This window comes from Mesitornis unicolor, unplaced genomic scaffold (genome assembly GCF_000695765.1).
Source record: "Mesitornis unicolor isolate BGI_N332 unplaced genomic scaffold, ASM69576v1 scaffold7203, whole genome shotgun sequence".
In the NCBI taxonomy this organism is placed as follows: Eukaryota; Metazoa; Chordata; class Aves; order Mesitornithiformes; family Mesitornithidae; genus Mesitornis; species Mesitornis unicolor.
The window spans coordinates 24,431-46,149 of NW_010176780.1; the positions used below are offsets into that span (position 1 = coordinate 24,431).

Genomic DNA, 21,719 nt, shown 5'->3' on the forward strand with positions numbered 1-21,719 from the left:
TCCTAAAGCTGATTATCTGTGTGATGAAAACCTAAAGGTGAAGAGACCTAGAATTCTAAAGTATTACTAAGCAGCAATTTATAAGCTGTCTTTGAGAGATTTGAATTTCACAGAATCACAGAACGTTAGGGATTGGAAGGGACCTCAAAAGATCATCTAGTCCAATCCCCCTGCCGGAGCAGGAACACCTAGATGACGTTACACAGGAAGGCGTCCAGGCGGGTTTTGAATGTCTCCAGAGAAGGAGACTCCACAACCTCTCTGGGCAGCCTGTTCCAGTGCTCTGTCACCCTCACTGAGAAGAAGTTTCTTCTCAAATTTAAGTGGAACCTCCTGTGTTCCAGCTTATGTCTGTTACCCCTTGTGTTATCATTGTCACCGAGAAGAGCCTGGCTCCATCCTCGTGACACTCACCCTTTAAATATTTATAAACATGAATGAGGTCTCCCCTCAGTCTCCTCTTCTGCAAACTAAAAAGACCCAGCTCCCTCAGCCTTTCCATGTAAGGGAGATGCTCCACTCCCTTAATCGTCTTTGTAGCCCTACACTGGACTCTCTCCAGCAGTTCCCTGTCCTTCTTGAACTGAGGGGCCCAGAACTGGAATTTGTTATTATTTTCATTTAGGCTTAAAATTAAAGATATGTAGTCTGAAGAAAAAAAGATAAAAAAGCATCTGATATGGCAGTTACTTGTATTCACCGTTCCATGCCATTTACACCATCAGAATGCCACCTTTAAGGTTTTGGCTTCAATTCCTCTTTAACACAGGTTTGATTTCAGTACTGAAAATGAGGGTGGTACATGAGTACTGATCATGGTCCCTCAAGTTCTTGATCTCATCTTGGTTGATTATTTGCAGGTCATGTTTCCATAATATATTCTTAAGGTTTCTGCTTTATTTTCAAGCCTTTTGCATAATAGTGAGAGGTAAATTGTTATTGTTCTTTGCAGGAAGATAGCTGTTCAGAAAAGTAATGTTGAGAGTAGTGCTTAGTATGAGTTTTCTGTCTTTTAAAGGGAAACCATATAGTCTTTGAGCTGCTAATGAACTGAAGTCACTGGATGACAGAAGAGTTACTTGCTTTGTTCAATATCCCTCACCTCTCTCTAGTATTAAACTCAGATTTTCTTTTTTAAATGATCCTTTCAATTATGTTGTCAGTTTTATTGTAACTGCATCTAATACTGTTCTAAGGAAAAAAAGCTATTTCCAGAAATAATTCTAGCTCACTTTCTTTTTAATTTAAAAAAGCTAATTTTAATTGTGACTGTTGTTCTTCATAACCTAATGCATCATGAAACTTCAGATACTGCACCAGATAAAATAAGTGCATGTGTTCTGTGTACTCAAATTATGTAGAAATAATTTTTGCCAGTAGGTGACACTCTTATAACAAGTTTGTTTCTTGATGCCTGCTTGTCCTGTTACAGATGTCAGTAGACATTGATTGAATTACAAAATTTCTAAGGTTGTCCAAGAAATGGAAAGGAATGTATGTCCCGCTTGTGGAAAAACCTCTTTAAATTCTGTGATTTTACTTATGTGTGTAAAGTAGCTAACGTAGCATTGTAAGGAAATGTGTGTGGGGTATGTTTAGTTTTGGAATCCAAGCATGTTGTTAATTTTGATTTTTTTTTTCATAAACTAGAAATGTAATAAATATTATTATTTTATTTCCTTCCAAGAAACAGAACAGATTTTAACAACTGAAGTGTTTATGTAAAAGAATGCCCCAGAAGCCTGTTAGAACATCCATATCATGTTTAAATATCGTAATTTTTGAGGCTTCTATTCATGCATCACTGGTGTGGAGTACTTTATTCCTCATTTCGTGGAGGGGAAATTCAGGGATAGGAACCACTGTAGTATGGAATTTTGAATACACTGGATAGGCTTTGCAATGAGGTTGAGTCTTTAGGTCCTTAAGTAACTCTGAGATCTGACAAATTTATCAGGATAATGGATGATGTTGGTGTTAAAATTGAATCAAAAATTCCAAGTTCTCTAGTAGGATTAGTGCCTAATCCACTGAATTACTTATCTTCAAAATTTCCATTCTTCTAATTTCTTTTCTTTTTGACTAATTTCCTCTTAAAGTAAACAGTGATATACATGAAGTACAAGTGTCACAGGGAATCATGCAATGAAAAGGTTAAAGCCGCACCAAGTAAATGTAATGAATGTTTTAGTTGCAAGAGCAATCACTCCGTTTCTGGATATACTTATATCTTCCCATTTTCAAGAGTTGTAACAAAAAATGTACATACTTATGTAAATGTAACTTAAAATGAACATGTAATGTAACAGTCATCATACTTAGCATTGTTATGTTGTTATGGAAAATAAGTACGTTGTTTTAAAAATTTGAACTGTTCACAATATGAAAGTGTTGCCTCACACGAATGATGAAACTGAACCGAGAGGAGTATTGGATAGTATACACCAGGGAACATTCCTCAGATGGAATGATGCATCTTTTCTTTTGTGTGTTTTAGAAAGCATTTGATTTGAATCGCTCTAGAGGTCCAAATAACAGCCCAGGTAGAGCAGGGTTTGTTAAGTGATGCTTTCTCTAATGTGACAGCAAATAGAAACAGGTAGTTCTGAACTAACTGTGAGGCAGCTTAGCTGGAAAGTGTGACTAGCGAATGTGCAGGAAAAACAATACAAGACATGCTTTGTTTTATGTCAAATCTTTATTCCATATGTTTTAAAATCATAACAAATCTGTGGGTTTAGATGTGCGTATAATGTACACGAACGCCAGGCTCTTCTCCTTCAAAGCAGTGAAATTCATTCTTGCAGATGCCTTACTGTCCTGCACCAGTTAACTTTTTTACAACCATCACAAACTCATCAAAGCTGATACTTCCGTCATTATTTTTGTCCAACGATTTAATTATGTTATCAAGTGAGAATGAATCCTGTTTTTATAGGAAAAGAATTAAAAGAAAAAAAGAGAGAAATAAATAAATAAATTGCCACGACTATTTTCCTATGAGGAATATTGCCAAGAAGTGATGCAGTCAATAACAGTCAGTGTTACTTGAAGATGTTACTGGTAGCGTTGTATTTACCAGTTTTACTGGTTAAGCTAGAAATACAATGCCTGCTATCGCCTGCCAAAAATGTTAACAAAGATATGATAGCCATTTCAGAAATATCAAGTATTACTCAGACAGTAATTACTCATTACTTCAATCTTATAGGTAAATTTGGAATTTAAGAAATGGAGCAAGTGGAATAGTTGCAGCATGCACATAGTCACCGATAAAAATTAATATGCGTACCACCTACTTCTTTATTAGATACAAATTTGAGCCTTGCATACACTATTTGAAAACGTGTTGCTACTTTTGTTAGGCTTTCGACCAGGACCTGGAAGTCTCTTTCCCTTCCCCTCTTTAGTAGGAATACTGTATTCACTGTTGAAGAATTCTTGCTAATGAATTAAATCTAGTTTAGATTATTAGCTCTTTTTATTTGTCCTGTCTGGTAAGAGTGCATGTAACATCCCGATGCAGTGAGTATTCCAATAACCTCCCTGATCAGACTAGTTAAATAATATTAAAACAGTTTTTATTTATAATTTATTTTTTTTCATACTTTGTCTATGTGTGTTTTGTAATGTCCTGTGCTGGTTTTATGTTGATTTATTATGGTACCGTATATTTCTGCAAGCCGAGTAGATGCTTGAAAATGTCAGCTATCTGGACAGAAAACATCAGTATTGCTTTTCCTGAATGCTTCCATTTCCACATATCTGGGAAAATGGGCATGGTGCTAAGTTGTCTACAGCTAATATAAGAGGCATTATATTTCTGAATTTGCCATCACATTTCCAATGAATTTTTGGCTATTCATTTCTGACATGTTTTTTAAGGGAAAAAGCCTTGGTGTTTTTTTACTTTTTTCTTTTAATATTAGCTGCTTCATGCTAATCAGATGACTAAATTGAATTACTGTAGTTCTCAGAATACTGGATTTTTCTATTGAGGTGCAACTTTTTTCAGACCTTTAGCAAAAATTGCTTTTGTCAGCTATCCAAAACACAGCATTTAAGGATTTGTCTAGTAAAAGAATCTAAATTAAGTCCTAATCCATTTCAGGAAAGGTCTGGCGGAGAAAGATAGATAGATAGATAGATAGATAGATAGATATCTAAGTTCTGATTTCATATATATTTTTTTTTTTAAATGAGTATTTATCTCTAGCTTGGTGGCAACTCTTTTCTTTACTTGGCATCATTCTGGAATGGCAGATCTTCTTTTATTTTACATTGGTGGGAACTTAATCTACATAGAAGTTGGCTCATGTTTCTTGCTTTTAAATTTGTCCTACTGATTTACTTGGTTTATAGAAATTTTTAATGTATTTTTCTAGATTCAAGGTTTATTATTTAGACTTAAAAAAATCTTTTATAAGACTCAAATTTGGCTTACATAAAAAACCTCAAACAAAACAGCTTCTTAGTTTTTTGCATTTTATTTCATAGGGCTTTGTAATAAGCTCCCTACTCAGATACCTGTTTGGAGCTACTGTTCATTAATGTGAATGCAGTTTTATAAGCCAACCCTTATTTAAGTATTATATACAGAGTCACTGAAACCATTTGGGCACAACAGTCTGCCTTGCAACACCACTGCCTGAATTGCCTTTTTCCTACCCATTTCATAGTAAGCACAGTGAATATAATGAGTGAAACTTACCTTCAGGTACTGTGCAAATTGATTCTGAAGAAGATTTTTCAGCCCACCAAGGGACAGTGCACTGGTGCTACCCTCCATTAAAGCATACTGGGTAAAATACTTCAGAAGGTTATCATTGAGTAAATGTTCCATGTTTCTCAGATGTTGTCTTGAGGAATAACTGCAAACAAAGGAGACAATAACAATCCTGTGCATCAAAATTTTGAAATACATCTGACACCCTGTTCATTGGTTTACTAACCATGTAAAATGATTAATACTTAACCTAGATAAAAGAGGTAGGGTTTTTTGTTGTTTTGTTTTCTGTTAAACTAGATCCATTTTCCCAAGGAAAAAAGTAATCCAAGTTAAGTTCAAAGATTTGAAACACCCCATAGGTATAGGTTATGCTTACCTCACTCAAAATCCAGAGCTTTCGAATGTATCCAGCAGAAGTGAGAGTCTCAGATTGGGACAACCTTTATAGTTGCTTGCCTGCTCCACCCTAATTATGAAACTAGCACTTGTCACTGAGTCAGTGCGCTAGTTTTATTGTGTTTTCAGTAGTCAAAGGAATAGGATACTTTAGCAGTAGAAATGAGTAATGTTTTGGTTGATTTTTTTTAATCTCCAAAATGGGTGGGCATCGTCATCCACCACTGCACTTCATGTAGGTTTCCTTGGTCTTTATAGGCTGTCCTGGAGTGGTTTTCTCTCTTAAATTTGTGTCACACTTCAAGATGTATCTCGACCAAAGAAGCTTGAAACAGGCTCCTACGAGGATGTGTGTAGTGTTTGTTATTATAATGGACTTTTGGAAAATGGTAAATATAAATTTGTTTTAAAAAAAGATCCAGATAAATAAGAAGCTACTTGGCCTTTATGTGAGCTGATAATCACCAATGGCAAAGCCACTCTTGGAAATTTTGTGCTATTTCTTAGCACAGGAGACTGATGAATTTGCTCTGGGATAAAATTTATTTGCCACTAATAATAATTAAAACATTTCATGATGTGGATGGAAATACACTGAAGCATTCTAAATGGAAAAGGTGAATCTAAGGTTCTGAAAAACGGTTCCTCCTTGGGCACACCTTCATAACTGAGTATCGTCTTCTGCAGGTTCTGAAATCATGTTCCAGTGATGGTCTATGTGACATTTTTGGGTGATATTCAGCCTGTGGTTGATGACCCAACGCTGCTGGTTTTGCAACTGCTGAGTTGCTGGCTCTGGTTGTGGTTTCTGCATGCTACTTGATCTGCCTGACGTCTGCTGTTGTCACTTCTTGGTGCTTAGCTCCAGGCTCTCTTTCTGGATCTTTCATCCAGTGCATCGCTTATTGAGAATCAGTCATCATTGCATTACTGATAACTCTAAGCCAAAAGCTTTATGAGTCTGCAGGAGGTGGATGGGTTGGAAGGGCTGCTTTTGGAACTGCAAATGTATGGGTCTAGGGCTCCATGACAGGCAAGTAGAAGGTTTCCTGAGAAGACTAGGCAAGCTTTGCTGGATGAATGATGTAGATATACACCTTGCATTAGCAGCCTGCTTGCATGTGCTTATACTCACTTCCTGGAGTATCAGAGAGAAGTGTATTAGGAAAGTTCTCCGGAGGTCATATAATTTATTCTTCCCTTTGCCCTGGAGTGGGATCACTGGTATTTGTGTTGGATGTCTGCTTAACATATTCTTAAGTGCCTTAAATAAAGGGGACTCTACAACCTTTTTATGTGGTCCATTCCTTGTGGATCCTTATCTTGCTATTAGACGATATTAATAATGTCCACGTGGCTTGCCGCACTTAAGCCCTTTGCTTCTCCTTCTCTACAGACAGGGAGAATAGACCTATTGGCTTCTCTCTTAAAATGACCTTTAACATACCTGAGAAATCCCTTGTCTCCTTTTTAGGTTCACAAATCCTTGCTAGTTTAGTCTTCCTTTGGGAGTCCTGCTTCTCAGATCTACTCATCCTCTCTTGATTTTCTCCTGTTGCTTCCCATGCTGCTTGAGATGCCATATCCAAAGCTGTACAGCTCGTTCATCACTCTGGGCGCTCATGGTGTTGCAGATTTACATAGTACCTGAAGCACTTGGTTGATGAGGAGAACCTGTGTGTCATTTTACAGGGAAGTGGCAAGCTACAGATTTTCAATAGTGGAAGACTTTGTCAAGTTTCTTGACGCTATTTCAGGCTTGTAGGGAGGACAAATATGTTGCTTTCAAATTCAGCACAAAAGCTTGGCATTAGTTTGAGGGTCATAAAACTGGGGTCAGGTGCCCCCCAGTCTTTGTCCAGTCCAACTGAGGGATGAAGCTGGAAATGCACTTTTTCCTGTGTTTGCTTTTTGGTTCAGAAGAAAGTCAGGATGCTGCTCTCATCACTAGCAGAACCTCTACTGCTGTTACTGCAAGTGGTGGTAGCAGTGCAAGCAAGTCTGGGAGTCTTGGTCTAGGATGTATTGTATGGGTTAGGGCAAGTCCCATATACCAAACTGGGGCATGAGCTCTGTGGTCATTCATGACAGTAAGATAGTTGTAAGTCCTTTTCTTCTCTTCTGCTCTTCTTCTTCCTGCAAACAAAATGAAAACCAAACATCTCTCTCTTTCTCCTTCCATCCTGTTTTCCACCTTTGATAGATGGTGAAATTTTAGTACTAGTGCATGACCAGGTGATCTGTTAAGGCTTCTGCTCCCCATCTACTAATTCTCCTTGCCTACAACTCCTGCCTGTGGTAGCCTCACCATGTTTACTGCCTTGTCCCTTTTGGAAGAAATGTCAGGAAGCTGGTGTGCCTGATATATATTGTTGACATTACAGTATTTGCAAAACTTTTCTTTAAGTATTCAAATGACTTATCTTTACTTGTACCAAAGGCACCTCCCTGTCTTGAAGGTGTAGTAGTAAGATGCTTAGTAGTGTGGAAGAAGAATTGCATTTCGAGGGATCACAACTCAAGGAATTCAGCACATTACCCATGTTAATTTGTTAAAGGTTTATTGAAGAACGCCACCTAATTGCAAAATACCATAACCAGTTTTACTGAAACATCTTCCCATGGAAGTGAGAGACCAATGTCTGGAAATTTAGGTGACCTGCTCAAGAGTTGCATAAGAGTTGCATGACAAATCTGGGGATGAATCCAGTCTGCTCAGATCAGCTTTATTCACAAGGTACTGTAATCTATCAGAAGCTATCTGAATGAGAGTGTAGCAGAGTTGGGATTTGTAGTTTGATCTCCCAACTCTGTCCTCTTCTCTCTTATTTAGACAGATTTAGTTACAGTATTTTGCTGCTCCTTCTTGGATCCATGAATATGTATTGTTCCTGCAGTTTATGACATAATTCAGTTGGGTTTTCCCTGAGCTAGAGACATCATGTTAGTAAGCACCATATCCTTCTGGAATTGACATTTTTGTTGTAGTTTAGATCCAAAGCCATTAGCAAAAAAAGAACTGAGTTGATGATGTGTTGTAAGTCTGTTTAGGGATGGATATCACACACATGTCTCTGTGATGATTGTGGGTCACTTTCTTTCAGTGATGGTGTCTGCACATTCGATATTCACTCATAATTGGCTATTGCTGAGTATTGTCCTAGTAAACTGGTTTGCTGGCCAAATTTGGAGCATGCAATTCCAGTCACATTGGAGAGTAAGAGAACACAAGCTGTAGGGATGACTGAAGTTCGAGCACCACTGCTGGTGATAAAAGTGGTGAATCTTAATGGCATCATGGTCAGACGGTCTTCATGCATGTCTAATGATGGATTAAGTGGGATGGTAACTTGGGTGCTGTCTCCTGCCCTTGTCACATCCTTCCTGCCTCTGTTGATGGCTGAATGGTATGTGGGTCTATGCTCCTTGTTTACCTTAGTGTGCTGGACTATAAATTGGGTTGATCTGTAAGTGGATTTCTGTGCCATTCACTGACACTTTTGGAAGGGACAGGGCACCTTCCACAGGGGTGGGGCTGTCACCGGATGGCAGCAGCTATCTTGGTCATCCCGTTTAATCCTCTGCTGATGGGTTAACACCCTAACCCTTCAGTATTTTTCCATCTTCTTTGGTGTATTTTATTGTAGCAGCATCACTGTTACTTGTACTACTTTTAAAGCTAGTTGAAGAATCTCTGTAAGGCTTATGTTACAGCCTGACCACAGTATAGAAATGTCTACTGTCAAGGTGAAGTTGGCTCTACTTGAGAACGTATATTTGTGGATGTTGTGCATTTGGAAAGAAAGAGTAGGAGGTAGTTTTGTGCTTAGTATTTACTTATATCTACTTATATACTTTTTGTGCAAAATCTCTAGCTTCCAGACATCAGTCGCTAGATCAAAGCCCTTTGTTAACTTTGATCACTTTCTGGAGTGGAAATGGAGAAAGATGATGGGACAATTTAAGTAAATTGGGCTGGATTAGGGACTCAGTGGAACATACGATTCCTTATCTGATTTGCAAAGAAATCTTGCGCTGGTGTCAAATAAGTTTGATTTCTTACTGAGTAAAGCAGCAGAGCAGTATTTGTGTAGTATATGCTAGTATAAAGAACGTACATGTATCTGTGACTGCTGTAAAATACCAATCCCCATGCTGCATCTGAAGTTAAGTATGGGACATGTACAAGAATAGATCAGTAGGATTACTTTTTTTAAAAAATAGTTTTACTGTAGATAATTTGCAAGTAATAAAGGAAAGTAATGGAGGTACGGATGTCTGCCTCTACTGTGATGTGTGTTTTGGCTTTAAGGGTTTTGTCATGGTTTGGTGAGTTCTGCAGATAATCAGTCCTGCAACTGCAGTCATCTTCAGATGTTCTTGCGCCATCTGGAAAAAGGAAAAGGCTGTAAAGTTGGGATAAAGTCAGTCTGCTACACCTTTTTCAAGGTGTGTGTTGGCAGGTGTGGGAACTAACTCTCTAGTTCAAACAGGAGAGTTGTGGTAGAACTTTTCAGTGTTGCCAGTGCCGTGAGTTCTTGCTGTTGGGCTAGGAGGAGACAGAGGACAGATTGGGAGAGAAGTAATATCCAGTTAACAAATTTTCTGAAAAAGGCCAAATAGTTATGGGTGAGAAGTTCAGCAAACTGCAGTACAGCCATTGTAGAGAGCCTGCGATTGCTTTGAGGTACGGAACTGTTAGATGGAAGTTGAAGATGCGTTGTAAAATTCTTTATGTGTCATGGGTGATGCATTCCTTATGTTAAAATTGCCATTGTCTGTAAAACCTCCAGTGGTGACATGTAAAAGGGTTGTCTCATCTTACAAATTAAGCCTGAACTATATGGGTTATCCTGACAACAGTTTCTTCCAGCCCTCCCTCGCTATACTATGACATACACCTAATGGGACATTGAAGGTGTCTCCCCAAACAAGACTGGGTGTGGCTGCTACAGGAACGAATGATTTAATGATGCGTTGTTTGTAGTCAGTTTTAAATTGGTGATGTGTTACTCATTGTAGCTATATGTGTCAGCTTTTGCTGTCACATGTACACATCTGACAAACTATTATATTGCTGAAATTCCCTGTGATGTATTTTATGTTACATGAGGCAGTTTTGAGGGAGAATGTGTTTCAAGAAGAGGTTTTATCCTTCCATTTTCTGAACCTTGACTCGTGCAGCAGTGCAATGAAGTTGTTAGTGCCACAACTGAAATTTAGTTAGTGTAATTGCTAAAACCCTAAAATTTTTTGTTTCTCCCTAAACTCAGATTTGTTTTTTGGAACTCTTAATAGCGCTCAAAAATGCATAAATCTCCATTCCAGCAAGGCCCATATGGATTTATGGAGGAGTGACATTTTGCTGAGTTTCAGATAGGGCAAAGTAAGTATAAGTAGGGCAGTAAAACGGGCACTAGCAAGTTTGTTATTTCCCTGGTGAGATTAAGTCTTCTCTCAGCTGTCATAGGAGACCTATGACCTTCTCTTGCTGACCTAGGAGATGCCTGGACTCTATAGATGTCTGAGCTGTAGCTAAGAACCCTTCTTCATCCTGAAAAGGAAATCGATGAGGAGAGATAGAATAGAGTTCTGTAGTTTGTTTTCGAAACACTATTGCTGCTCTTAATGCAAACCTGATGGACTGTTCAAAAGAGGTCTAGAAGTGCACCTAATAAACCACATGGGCACATAATGTAGGAATTACTTGGCACCGAGATGCCTAAATCCCAATGTGTGAAAATACTAGTAAGAAATGCCTTTGCCCAGCTTTCTTCTTGCCTAGAAATACCTATAATTTGTGTTCATGCAATCCAGAGCTACTGTCTGCCAGTGTAATAATCCAGCACAGTCCTACTGGTGAGTGAATGACACATGTGGTTGTCTCGATCCTGCAAGGGCCTAATCCATTATGTATTCTTACAATGTATTTAATATGATATGATAGAAAGGGGCCTGATATAATGTGAGTGAGTGACACTATCTTTTAAAGCAAGCTTACAGCTTGAGATGGTATGATGATGGTATGATAAGATACTCTTGATTCTCTTGTCTGCATGTGGGGAAGACAGGGAGTCCTGTGTTCTGGCTTCTGTGTCTAAAACAATTTTGCCTTTTACATTAAACAACAGGAGCTGGGAGAATGAGTATTCTGAATTTTTGACCACATGGGCCAGCATGCACTCTTGTGTGGATGTCTTTGAACACTGAGTAGGGACAGTGGCCCCTCAGCACAGTTACAATGCTCACACTTCTGCAAATCAGGGACTGAGGTCTTTTATCAGAATTGTGCTGCAGGGAACCCTCTAGGTCACTGTGACGCTGCTGCAGCTCTGCTGGCCTCGCTGCTGAAGTAGAATGGAATTATCAAGACAGTGCCACAATACTGAGTAAAGGTGTTTGTGCTGGGAAATAACCACCTGCTTTCCCCAAGGAACAGGTAAGTTTGGAGAAAGCAGCAACCATGAGTCTTCAGGAGAAAGAAATGGAGGTCATTTTGCAAGGCTTCTTCAGTACCAACATCTGAATATCTCTGTTCAATTTCTTTACCTTCAGCACTCTGTAGGAACAACCAGATCAGCCTTGCTGGCCTGGTCAGACTCAGCACAAAATGCAGAGGCAGAGAAATAAATAGCATAGTGGTAAGAATCTTGGAGCTCTCTTTGATTCAGAAAGAGGTGCATATATGCACTGGTTGAGCTCCAGTAGTTGCTGATTCTCAGCCAGAAGTCTGCAAGTGTGCTTTGCCATGTAAAATCAGATTATTACTGGTGTTCTGGGATAGGTTTCATTATTAAGGTGAAAATGATGTCATGAAGTAACAGCTTTACCTTTGATATACAAATCCCTCATCTGTTAGCACTCCGTGTTGATTTGTAGATATACTATAGGTATTTGCTAAATTCTTTCCAAAGGAAGACTGTCAAAATGTTCTTTAAGTAAACTACTGTGAATAACTCTGTTTCACTTCTCTCTGACATGAGAATTTGGTACAATGGAAGCAAAAGGCTGCTAGTGAAGTCTCCCCTGCTCTCTTTTGACTGAGTCAAGAGTTACCCTGGGACATGAGGGAAAAATAAAGATTAAATCAAGAGAACTAATCAGGCTTATGAGATGAGTAGCTGTTGTCTACTAACAGTATAGAGCAATCAGTTGTCTAAATATTTTATATGTATTGTGGCCCATTGAAGGAAATAAAACATATTGCTGCTTAACAAAACCTTTAGTCAAGAAAAGATACTGCTTGCGTACCTAGCTTCATTTTAGATTTTCTGATTACCTAATGTGATTACTAAATCAAAGCCAAATAATTCAATAAATTCAGTAAGAAACAGCAGCAGTAGTTTGGAAGTTCTCAGTTTTCACAAATGCATCAAATGAGCAGTTTATAAACAACTGTAAAACAAGGAAGTAGATTTGCATTTTGCTATCAACTGTAATTAACAAATTATCCATGTCAGTCATAACTCATTTCTCAGTCGTGCTATCATTTAAGTTGAAATTAACATTCAACCCTAGTGCCAGTTTAATGTATTTTAGATTGGTGACTAGTCTTGCCTTCAACACAGAAAGGCTTTCCGTTTGCTTTTCTTTCTCTCCTATAATACTTAGAAGTCCACTGCTTTCCTGTAACAAATTACAGCTTTAGGAAGTTTCTTAGCATTCAGAACCAATAGTGGAGAGGATTTTATAAGAAATTTTTAAGTGCCTTTAGCTTTTAAGGGTGTGTACCAGGTGCCATGTGGACCTTGGCCTTAAGGCTAGCGTCAATTTGGAACAGACCTGTGTAACCTCAAGATACCTGTGCATGCTATGTGGCCTCTGTGTATCAGAACTGCCAAAACAGCAAAAAAGGAGAAACATTGTTTTTCCTCTGAGACATTACTAAAGTTGATTTAACCCAACACATCTGCACACTCACCTTCTATTGTCCATTGCATCCTACGATTATAAAGGTGTAATATCTAGCTATGAAGAATCTGGAACTATGCATTTGAAAATAATAAAAATATATGTATAAAACACTTGGTGATTATTGCATTGTGGCTAAAATATAACACAGATTCAATTAACTGTGGCTTCCATTGGGGTTGTCGTTTGTCCTGGTGAATTGCAGGCAGCCCGTGTAGAGACCAGAAACATAACTTGCCATGAAACTGTTAACATTGGTCTTCATTGGTGAGAAGGAAGCTCAGCAGTTGGCCAAGAGCCTGGCAAAAATACCAAAGCCTCAGTATTGCTTAATCTGCAAACTGAAAAATAAGTTTTAACAAATCACAGCAGACATGCTGTGTCTGCAGACAACAGAGATTGTCAGCCATTGCTTTCTTGCACAGCTCGACTTTGTGCAAAGCGTTTTTGTCTTGTGGCAGAATAATATTCTAAACTTTCTCAAAATAATCCATTTTAAGTAGAGATAATTTGAGTTCTTGCAAGGTTTGTGTTGTCTTGCTGTTTCTGTCAGAGTGAATGTGGAATTGTAAGTGATGGTATACAGAAAAATTACAAATTCTCTAACGCCAAATAAATTACAGTTTTTGAAATTCCGTATCATTAGCAACATTATGTGGTGAATATATTTATATTAGCACCTTCTCATCCAACTTAAATGCTTTTTACCTGTTTCTTCTTAAGCTGGAGCTTAAGTGACAAGACACATTTAGTCATCTCTATCTTCTTCGGGGCATTAGAGAGCCAGTACTTAAGCAAACAACTGAAAAGGTTTCTGAAATTCTTTTATCCTCAAATTTCTTTAATTTCTTCTTCATGCCATCATGTCCTTGCAAACTCAGCAAAACCTGAAGCTGGAGTGACAAGTAGCACTTGGAGGACCTTTATTTGAGATAATGAATTAAAAGGAAAGAACCCTGCTTTTCTCTTAGAACCCAGATTGAACTGATGAAATAGGTTTGTGAACTAAGCACACCTGTGGTTATATCACAAGTAGGCAATGAGCTGGCATTCTCCAGTGTGTTTTATGGTATCACCTTTATTTGAGAAATGCACACTGGGTCAGACCATAGACCTCCATCTAGAGCAAAGGCCCATCACCTGTCTCCATTGTCATCTGTGAGCAATTATCTGTGGAAAAATACAGTAGAGCAGGTGGGCAGTGATGCTTCCTGAGTTAGTTTTCTCGTTTCCTACAACTTCTAGCTCAGATGTTTTCAAGACAGAGAAGACTGGAAGACCTAAATTGCACAGTATAAACTGTGGCTGGCACAGGCATAAGTGTTATAATGATCTCCTCTGTTGTGGTCTGTCTTCCTTTTTGTAATTCCTTATAATGTTGAATAGCTTTTGACTGTTAAGAGTGCCAAACTGACATCTTCATAGAGCTGTCTATTGTAGTCTCGAGGTCCTGTTCCCGAGGGGCAGTGATCAGCTCAAAGCCTGTGACTGTGATGTGAAATTAAGCATGGTTTATTCCCTGTGCATGGCTTTATATTTGATTCTGCTGAATTTCACCTGGTGTTTTGATCACTAAGTTTCAGAAGGTCCTTTTGTGATTCTTTGTAGTAAGCCCTCGCCTTTATTACCCTCGGTAAATTAGGTGTCATCAGCAGGTTGTCACCTACTGTTCATTCTTTTTATCAATAAGTTGAATGTATTATTCCTAGAGCCTTGTTCAACTGTGACTTTTTTCCACTGCGAAAAGGCATTTTCTTCTACCCGTGTACTTTTAACTGATTTTTGTGTGTGTGTGTGTGTGTGTTAATCCCATAGCTACTTAGTTTTTATGAGTCTTCAATGACATGCTTTATGTGGCTTTATAACATGCTAGAAATCTAAGTGGACTTTGATTATTAACCAAATCTCCCTTATCCACATACTTTTTCCCTGAAGAACTTCAATAGCTAGGTGACAGATAGACAACCTCCTTTTACCAGATCTTTGGCATTGTCTCACCCTGTTACAGCTGCCCAGGTGCCTTCTACTTGTATATTTTTGTTAAAAGTTCTGCTAGGTTGCCTGGCATGGACATCAGGTGGTTTAGGTCTCTGTATTTCTTCTGAAGCATTTGCCACTTCAGGGTCTTTGGGTGACAAGCTGATGAGAGATTAATCACCACAGTGACTAGATTGGTTATTTTACCCTTCAGTTACTTCAAAATTGAGTGACTACCATCTGTTTTTAGTAATTTCTTACTGTCTGTTTTGTCTATTTGTTTTGTAACCACTTCTTTTAACATTTCAATTTGAGATGGGTGCATCAGAGACTCCCATGAAGAAGGCTTTTTTTAGCTTGGGGATGTCTTTTGAACTTATTGACAGTGCATACAAGCGAAATGCTCCTTTTTTTTGTAATGCCATGGTCATAGCTTCTTTGAGTGTGAGTTTTATTTTATTTTTAAATATTGATAATCAATTAGCTTCACAATGCCAGATTTTTCTTCTTAAATGAAAATGAAGGGAAAATAATTTACTCTTACTCTCGGTGGCTTTTAAAAGTTGCTTCTCAAATATTTTTGGGGGTAATAATTATTTGGTATTTATATATTTAACTTAAAAGTATTTGTATTTCTTTGTCTTCATTTGGACATAGATTTAGTTTTTCTGAAGAGTGGCATCTTGCTGTTAATAACTTCCCACTTTTTTCCTTTCTTAAGGTTCTTTTCATAAGAAGGATTTTTCTAAGTAGAATTGCATGTTACATTTTCAGAAAGTCTTTGACCTTTCCAGTACTTATCTAAGGAATTATATGTAAATAATTGTAAATCAAATAGGGAAATTTATGTTATGTAGAGAACAGTTTTCTGGATGAAGTGAATGTAGGTGAGTATCTGTCAGTGTCTGATTTAACAAGCAGAGAACATTTCTTTTATGGAGAGCTGTATGCCCATGTCTGTCTTGGTAACACTGCAATATATTTGAATAGTGTGTCACTTCAGTCTGAACTATGGATGCTCCAGGAGTGGTGTATACATAATGTTGACAAAGTACGGATATGGAAGGGTCACTGATAAAACTGTTTTGTGCAAGCAGGTTGTACGTGTTAGAGCAGAACAGCACTGCATGCCTTATGGCTTAGGTGAGGGTTTCAGGCTGCCACATGCTTTGGTGTGATTTTCCAGCTGGAATGTATTTGCCTCTGGATGTGCACTGCTCCCTACAGAGAGGAGCACTCAGGTGGCTCCCTTAAATTATCTATCTGAAAGTTATGCAGCCAAAGTTATGCGAGGCAATTCCCACACATGGGGACTAGCTCAGAAGCAGTGTGGTAAACTAGTTCCTTACAGTTGTCCTGTTAAAAATGCAGTCCTGATCAATGAAATAAAGTAAATGTGGAAAGGCGTTGTCCAGATCACTTAATACCATGATTGTATCACTGAATATAATGCCTCCAAAACACTTCCTTCTCCCTCCTGGTTCCAAAAAACCACCCACACAAATGAGATTGCAGAAATTGTGTATTAAAAAAGAAGAAGAAAAAAAGAAGCATGAAATATGTTACCTGTGTACTGCAGTTCATATGTTGAAAACTACGTGAAATCAGCTCCAATGTTATGAGTGCCATTTCCATAGAAGTTTCTTCTACCTAGATAACTGCTCAGGTTACATTGAGCTGCAGGCCTTGTTGGAAGCTCGCTTGGGAATGTGTGAGTTTCTGTATCCTTGTCTGCCTTGTTTCTAAAGTGTAGGAACAAGATTAGGTGTCACAGGCAGCCTGGTTCTGCTAGGTTAAACAAATCACTTAAACTGCCTTATTTTTCTTATACCAAATGGAGGTAAGGAAACCCACCTGCCTTTGTAAAGTGGCTTGAAAAGATCTGTGCAGCAGCTGAGGACTTCTGTCCTTTTCCTAACAGCCTTGCAGACATCTAGGAGTGAGAACTGGAATTAAGCGTGTGCCTAAGAGCGCATGGGCAAGGAAAAACTGAGGAATTCAAATCGGTTGCATAGTTGTATTGGAGGGTGGATTTAATGAGATGCGAGTGGTCTGTCCATTATGTTCTGAACTGTGCAATTGTAATTAAAAATACGGAAAACCTATTAGCTAAAGTTTAACTTTTAATAAATACCCCGCCCCCCATCAAATTATCTGTTGAAAGTGAGGTAGGAGAATAATACAAAAGTTCCCCTGAAAGGAAAACTTTTTTACTAAATTTACTAGATTTCTTAATTCTGTATTTATTTGCCTTCCATCCTTGACTTGTATGTGATGGTAAGATATTCCACACTGTGCAGTTAGGCGCTGAACAGCAGAATTGCGTTGGCAATGGATTTGACAGTGATTCACTGTAGACCTGTACTTTTTGACTAAAAATTATTTCTCATGCTTCCTGACTTCATTCTGCCATTGGAGACGTAAACTGCTTGAGGTACAGGTGAAGGATAAAAAATATTTTTGTTATGGGCACCATTAAATGATAACTTTGTGAGGTTATAGCTGTTCTGTGTGTTGCTTTTCTGTGTTGCTGGCTGTATTTTGTGTGATATTGAGCTGGTTGGTGACAGAGCCTAGAACTTTCTCTGTGTGGCAATATCTTTCGCTAGTTGCCTGGTAAACATTTGTAGCATTTGAGTGGATCATGGCATTATCTGCTGAGTTGATCTGTACCAAGCCACCCACACTTTTCACAGAGGACGGCTAAATTATGCTGGGTGTGTTCATCTGATGTCATGCTAATTAAATGCCTGCTTGATTTGTGGTAGTATAAAGGTGACATTATTTTGTAGATGTTACTTTCTTAGAAACAATATTGTTAAAATATTTCCTGTAGGCTTTCAGCATCTTGTTGCTAAATGAGAAATGATCTGAAGATCATTTCTCCTCTCTGGCCTGTTTGCTAATGGTTCTCCACATGCATGCACACATCCTCTCTCGTTCTCTTTTTTCCCTTCCTTATACCTTTCTCCTCCTATCTGCTTATATTTTAAAAACATATAACATACTAATCTCTAAAAATGAATATGTAGATTTGCAGCTCTAGTTTTATGATCTGTAAGCAAACAAGAACTGGACAGATAAGTCTGCACTGTCACGTTAACTCTGGACCTTGCAGTTGAATCCAAGCGTCCTAGTGGCGCTCACTGGTGCCTTGTTGGGGTAGGAAGTGATTAACTTTTGAGCTCTGCCAATGTAGGTGGCATGGATGCAACTGGTCAAGCCACTTGTCTTTTTAAATGCAGTCTGAACTTGACTCCTGATACCTGTATTAAGGAAAACAAATTTCAATGAATTCTTGTAATTTGATGTTGAGGGGGATAGAGTGAGTGTGCTAGCGGAAGGATCACAACAAATGCAGAATTAAATTCAGATCTGGACAGTGATGTTTATCAGGTTTTGGGAGGAGGAAGAACAGACAAAGTGAGACAGGAAGGATCCTGCGCAGAAGGAATACATCATAGCTACTGCTTGAAATAAAAACGATTTGGATTGTAGGTCATAAATCATCTTCCCGAGTCAAGATTCTTCCAGGCAAGATGATCTTTGGCCAGCTGAAGTTTTTCTGAGTGGAAGCAGGAAACTATTAAATGTAATGTACAGCATCTGACTCAAAGCATCCCTGAAATGGCTGGCAGAGGTAATTAAGATAATTGATTTCTGCTATGATATTAATATATGTCATTCCTTTTGGTTTTCTGTGGCTGATGAGATATGTACTGTTGTTGGATAGACAGTAATGAAAATGTCAAGGTACTTTTTTGCAAGATAATTTAACTGGTTAAAGTTGGATAATTGTAATTATTTACCTATGCTGTTGTATTTTTTTGATTCTTGCATAGTTTACGGTATTCTTAGGGAATCCTAGAATTAAAAGTCAGTGCCTTGATTACCATTATGTGATATACAGCACTTGCTTTAGTTCTTCCCAGTCTCCAGCTGGAATGAGAAATGCTATGATGTATGTGTGGGAGGGAGGATAGCAACCCATTGGAAGTAATCTCTACTACTGCTATGGGGGAAATAAAATCCTGTTACTCATTGCTGGAGAGCTTTCAAAAGACTAGATGTCCATTCTGTATGACTAATGAGATATCCAGCATTCAGATTGTTCTCTGTAATTTAGGAAAAATTACAAGCATGAGAGAATAGATAGGCCAAGGTACTTCTATTGTCTTGGGTATGCCATGGAAGACAAGTAGTAGTAGTTAAAATTACAGTGATTGTGCCAGAGGCTTTCTGCCTAGAAATTCCCTGTTATGTCTGTTATGTAATTAGTCCATAAGATTACTGCTGCTAGAACGTCTCAAATTAGCAAATTAGGTGGGAGGACCACTAAATAATGAGGTGGCCACCTTCAGTTCTGTGGGTCCTTTTATTTTGTATGCTTTTGTTATGTGGAACAGAATGTTACTGGGTGATAGAGGTGAGGGAACTGGCATCACATTTAAACAGGGGTAAACCAAACCAAAAGCTTTCAAAGAGGAAGAGAGAAGGATGACAGTACAAAAATGCACATAAAATATTCCAAGATATTTATATAGTGGATATGAATCTCTATTTAAACAGTAAAAGTGATACTGCTTGCCTTCCAAAAACAATTACTTTATCTTGCACAGTGTTTGTTATCCTGATTATGATCCTTTGTGAGATACCATTTCAAAACACAAAAACAAACAAAAGGAGGAGGAGATGGAAGGTAGGAAGAAGCATGACTATACTGTAAATGGGCATGAAAACTATGCTACCCTTCATTATCTACATTTCTTCATTATCTATGTCTTCATTTCTACAAAGTTACAGCTCAAATGTAAAAGAAGACTTGAAATCAAAGTAGATTTACTCATCAAATTGCTTCAATTAAAGGTTAGAGTGGCATGAGCTGGTTGTTTTGTGTGGTTTTGCAGAGAGGACTCAGCTGAGCTGTTCATTAAATGAATTAGATTGGCACAGGATTTTGGCACCAGGAATAGAGTAACATTTACTTTCACAAACTGTAGCTTATTTAGTGGGATTTTTTTCCCCCAAAAATATGCAAACTGCAAAATACTTTGTAGAAGTCTAATATGGTTGCTCAGCAATGTCTTTAAAGCATTTGAAGATATTTTTTTCACTACTTTGCCTTTACTTGGGATCTGGGATTGTATTGTGGTTTGGTTTTTTCTTTTGTTCTTAGAAGTTACGAGTTAAACATCAGGTATTTTTTTTCTGAATAAGTTTATTCTTTTTTCCTTCTATTCACCTGATTTTCATAAAATGCTCACATCTCAGAGAGACTAATTTAGTTTCAGCTAGTAGAGAATTCTCTTCTTGATGGAAAAGTGTCAGGTTTGGAATTCCACTGTCTGTTTTGAGAGGTGATCAATCATCAAAGCTCACAGTCTGCCACTAATCTTTGGGCATGATATGGAGCATGATATCCTAATTGTGGAAGGAGTTGTACTGGGCAGCTTCCTACATATCTGTAGCACAGAAGTCCTTATGGAGCTAGAATCCTTTTTGTATTTCTGTTTCATTCATTTACTCCAAATTCAAAAGAAGGCATTTTCTTGTAGCAGTATCAAGCAATGTGATAGTATCTTTTTTTTTTCTTCAGTTTAAAACCTCAGTTTAATGATAATATTATTTAAACATACAGTAACAAAAGCTAGTTGGTGTTATCATCTTAAACTGCCTGAAGTTGCTAATCTGTCTAAATAGCATCTGTGTGTCTTACTTTCTTCTGGGAGTAGAGCTCTTACTTGAAAATTTCCGTTCTTTTTCAACATCAAAGTGCAGTATTGTACCATTAGTTTACTTTTTTCCTATTTGAATAGCTATCCTGTCAATAGGATGTTTTTTCATCTCCAATAAATGAGAGATAATCCACAGATGTATTTTATTTCCATTGCAACAACTGTTATGTTTTAGCACGTGCACACACAATTTCAACACGTTTGTGGCAAATGTACCTCTGCACCTGTCTTGGCAGGTCTGAAATAGGAGGAGGGCTTACCAACAATAATTAGAAACAAATGGCTGTGGCTTGCTGTTCTGATTAACGTTTGAGAGAGATTAATCGAAAGAAATCTTTCAACTGAACCAGGACCTTTCCAGGGATTTCTTCTTAGCTCTGAAGTTAGGTGGGAAGTTTTATACCATAACAAAAGTACCTTCCAACCAGAATAAGAATTAAAATAGGGCAATTTAAGATTTTCTACTTGCTGCCCACTTGCTTCCTTTCTAAAAGAAATGATTCAGTTCCTGCGTCCCTGATCAGCAAGTGCCAAATCACCACTGGGCAGATCTGGAAGATGGGCAGGCTATCAGGATGACTGGTGACACTGTTCTGTGAGAAGTAGCGCTGGCTGCAATCCAGGCAGTCTTTCTTACTTGCGAGTCTGGAAGTGGTCCAATTACATTATGGCAGATGAACAGAATTTCTTCAAGAAGAACTAGTATAGTGCAGGTTGTGGTACTGAGCATTGTCTGGAAGCCGATACCAGAAATTCTCCTTAGTGAAGGTCTGGATTAGTGAGCACTTGAAGTAAGCAACTTTTCCTTCTGCCTTGCTTCCTGAAGGCAGAGATAACTGATAATGAAGTGATCTTAACTAACACTACCTTGTTAATGAATGAGAAATAAGTGGAATGGATGCCTGCTTGTGTGTAATAGCTCAGGGTAGAAGAAGTACAGAACATGGTGGACAATTTTGAGGGTAAAACAT

General features: G+C 38.2%; 2 protein-coding genes across 4 annotated transcripts in view; one reads left to right on the forward strand and one right to left on the reverse strand.

Annotated features, from left to right (window-relative positions):
* The window catches only part of CTPS2 (CTP synthase 2), a 68,578-nt gene that overhangs the window by 22,850 nt on the left and 24,009 nt on the right, over positions 1-21,719 (forward strand). The gene's annotated exons all lie outside the window — the stretch shown is intronic.
* LOC104538582 (protein S100-G-like) lies at positions 2,813-4,843 on the reverse strand. Its single transcript, XM_010181832.1, has 2 exons — positions 4,712-4,843; positions 2,813-2,926 (listed from the first exon to the last, which is right to left on the reverse strand). Exons 1-2 carry the CDS (start codon positions 4,841-4,843, stop codon positions 2,813-2,815), a joined length of 246 nt encoding a protein of 81 aa, XP_010180134.1.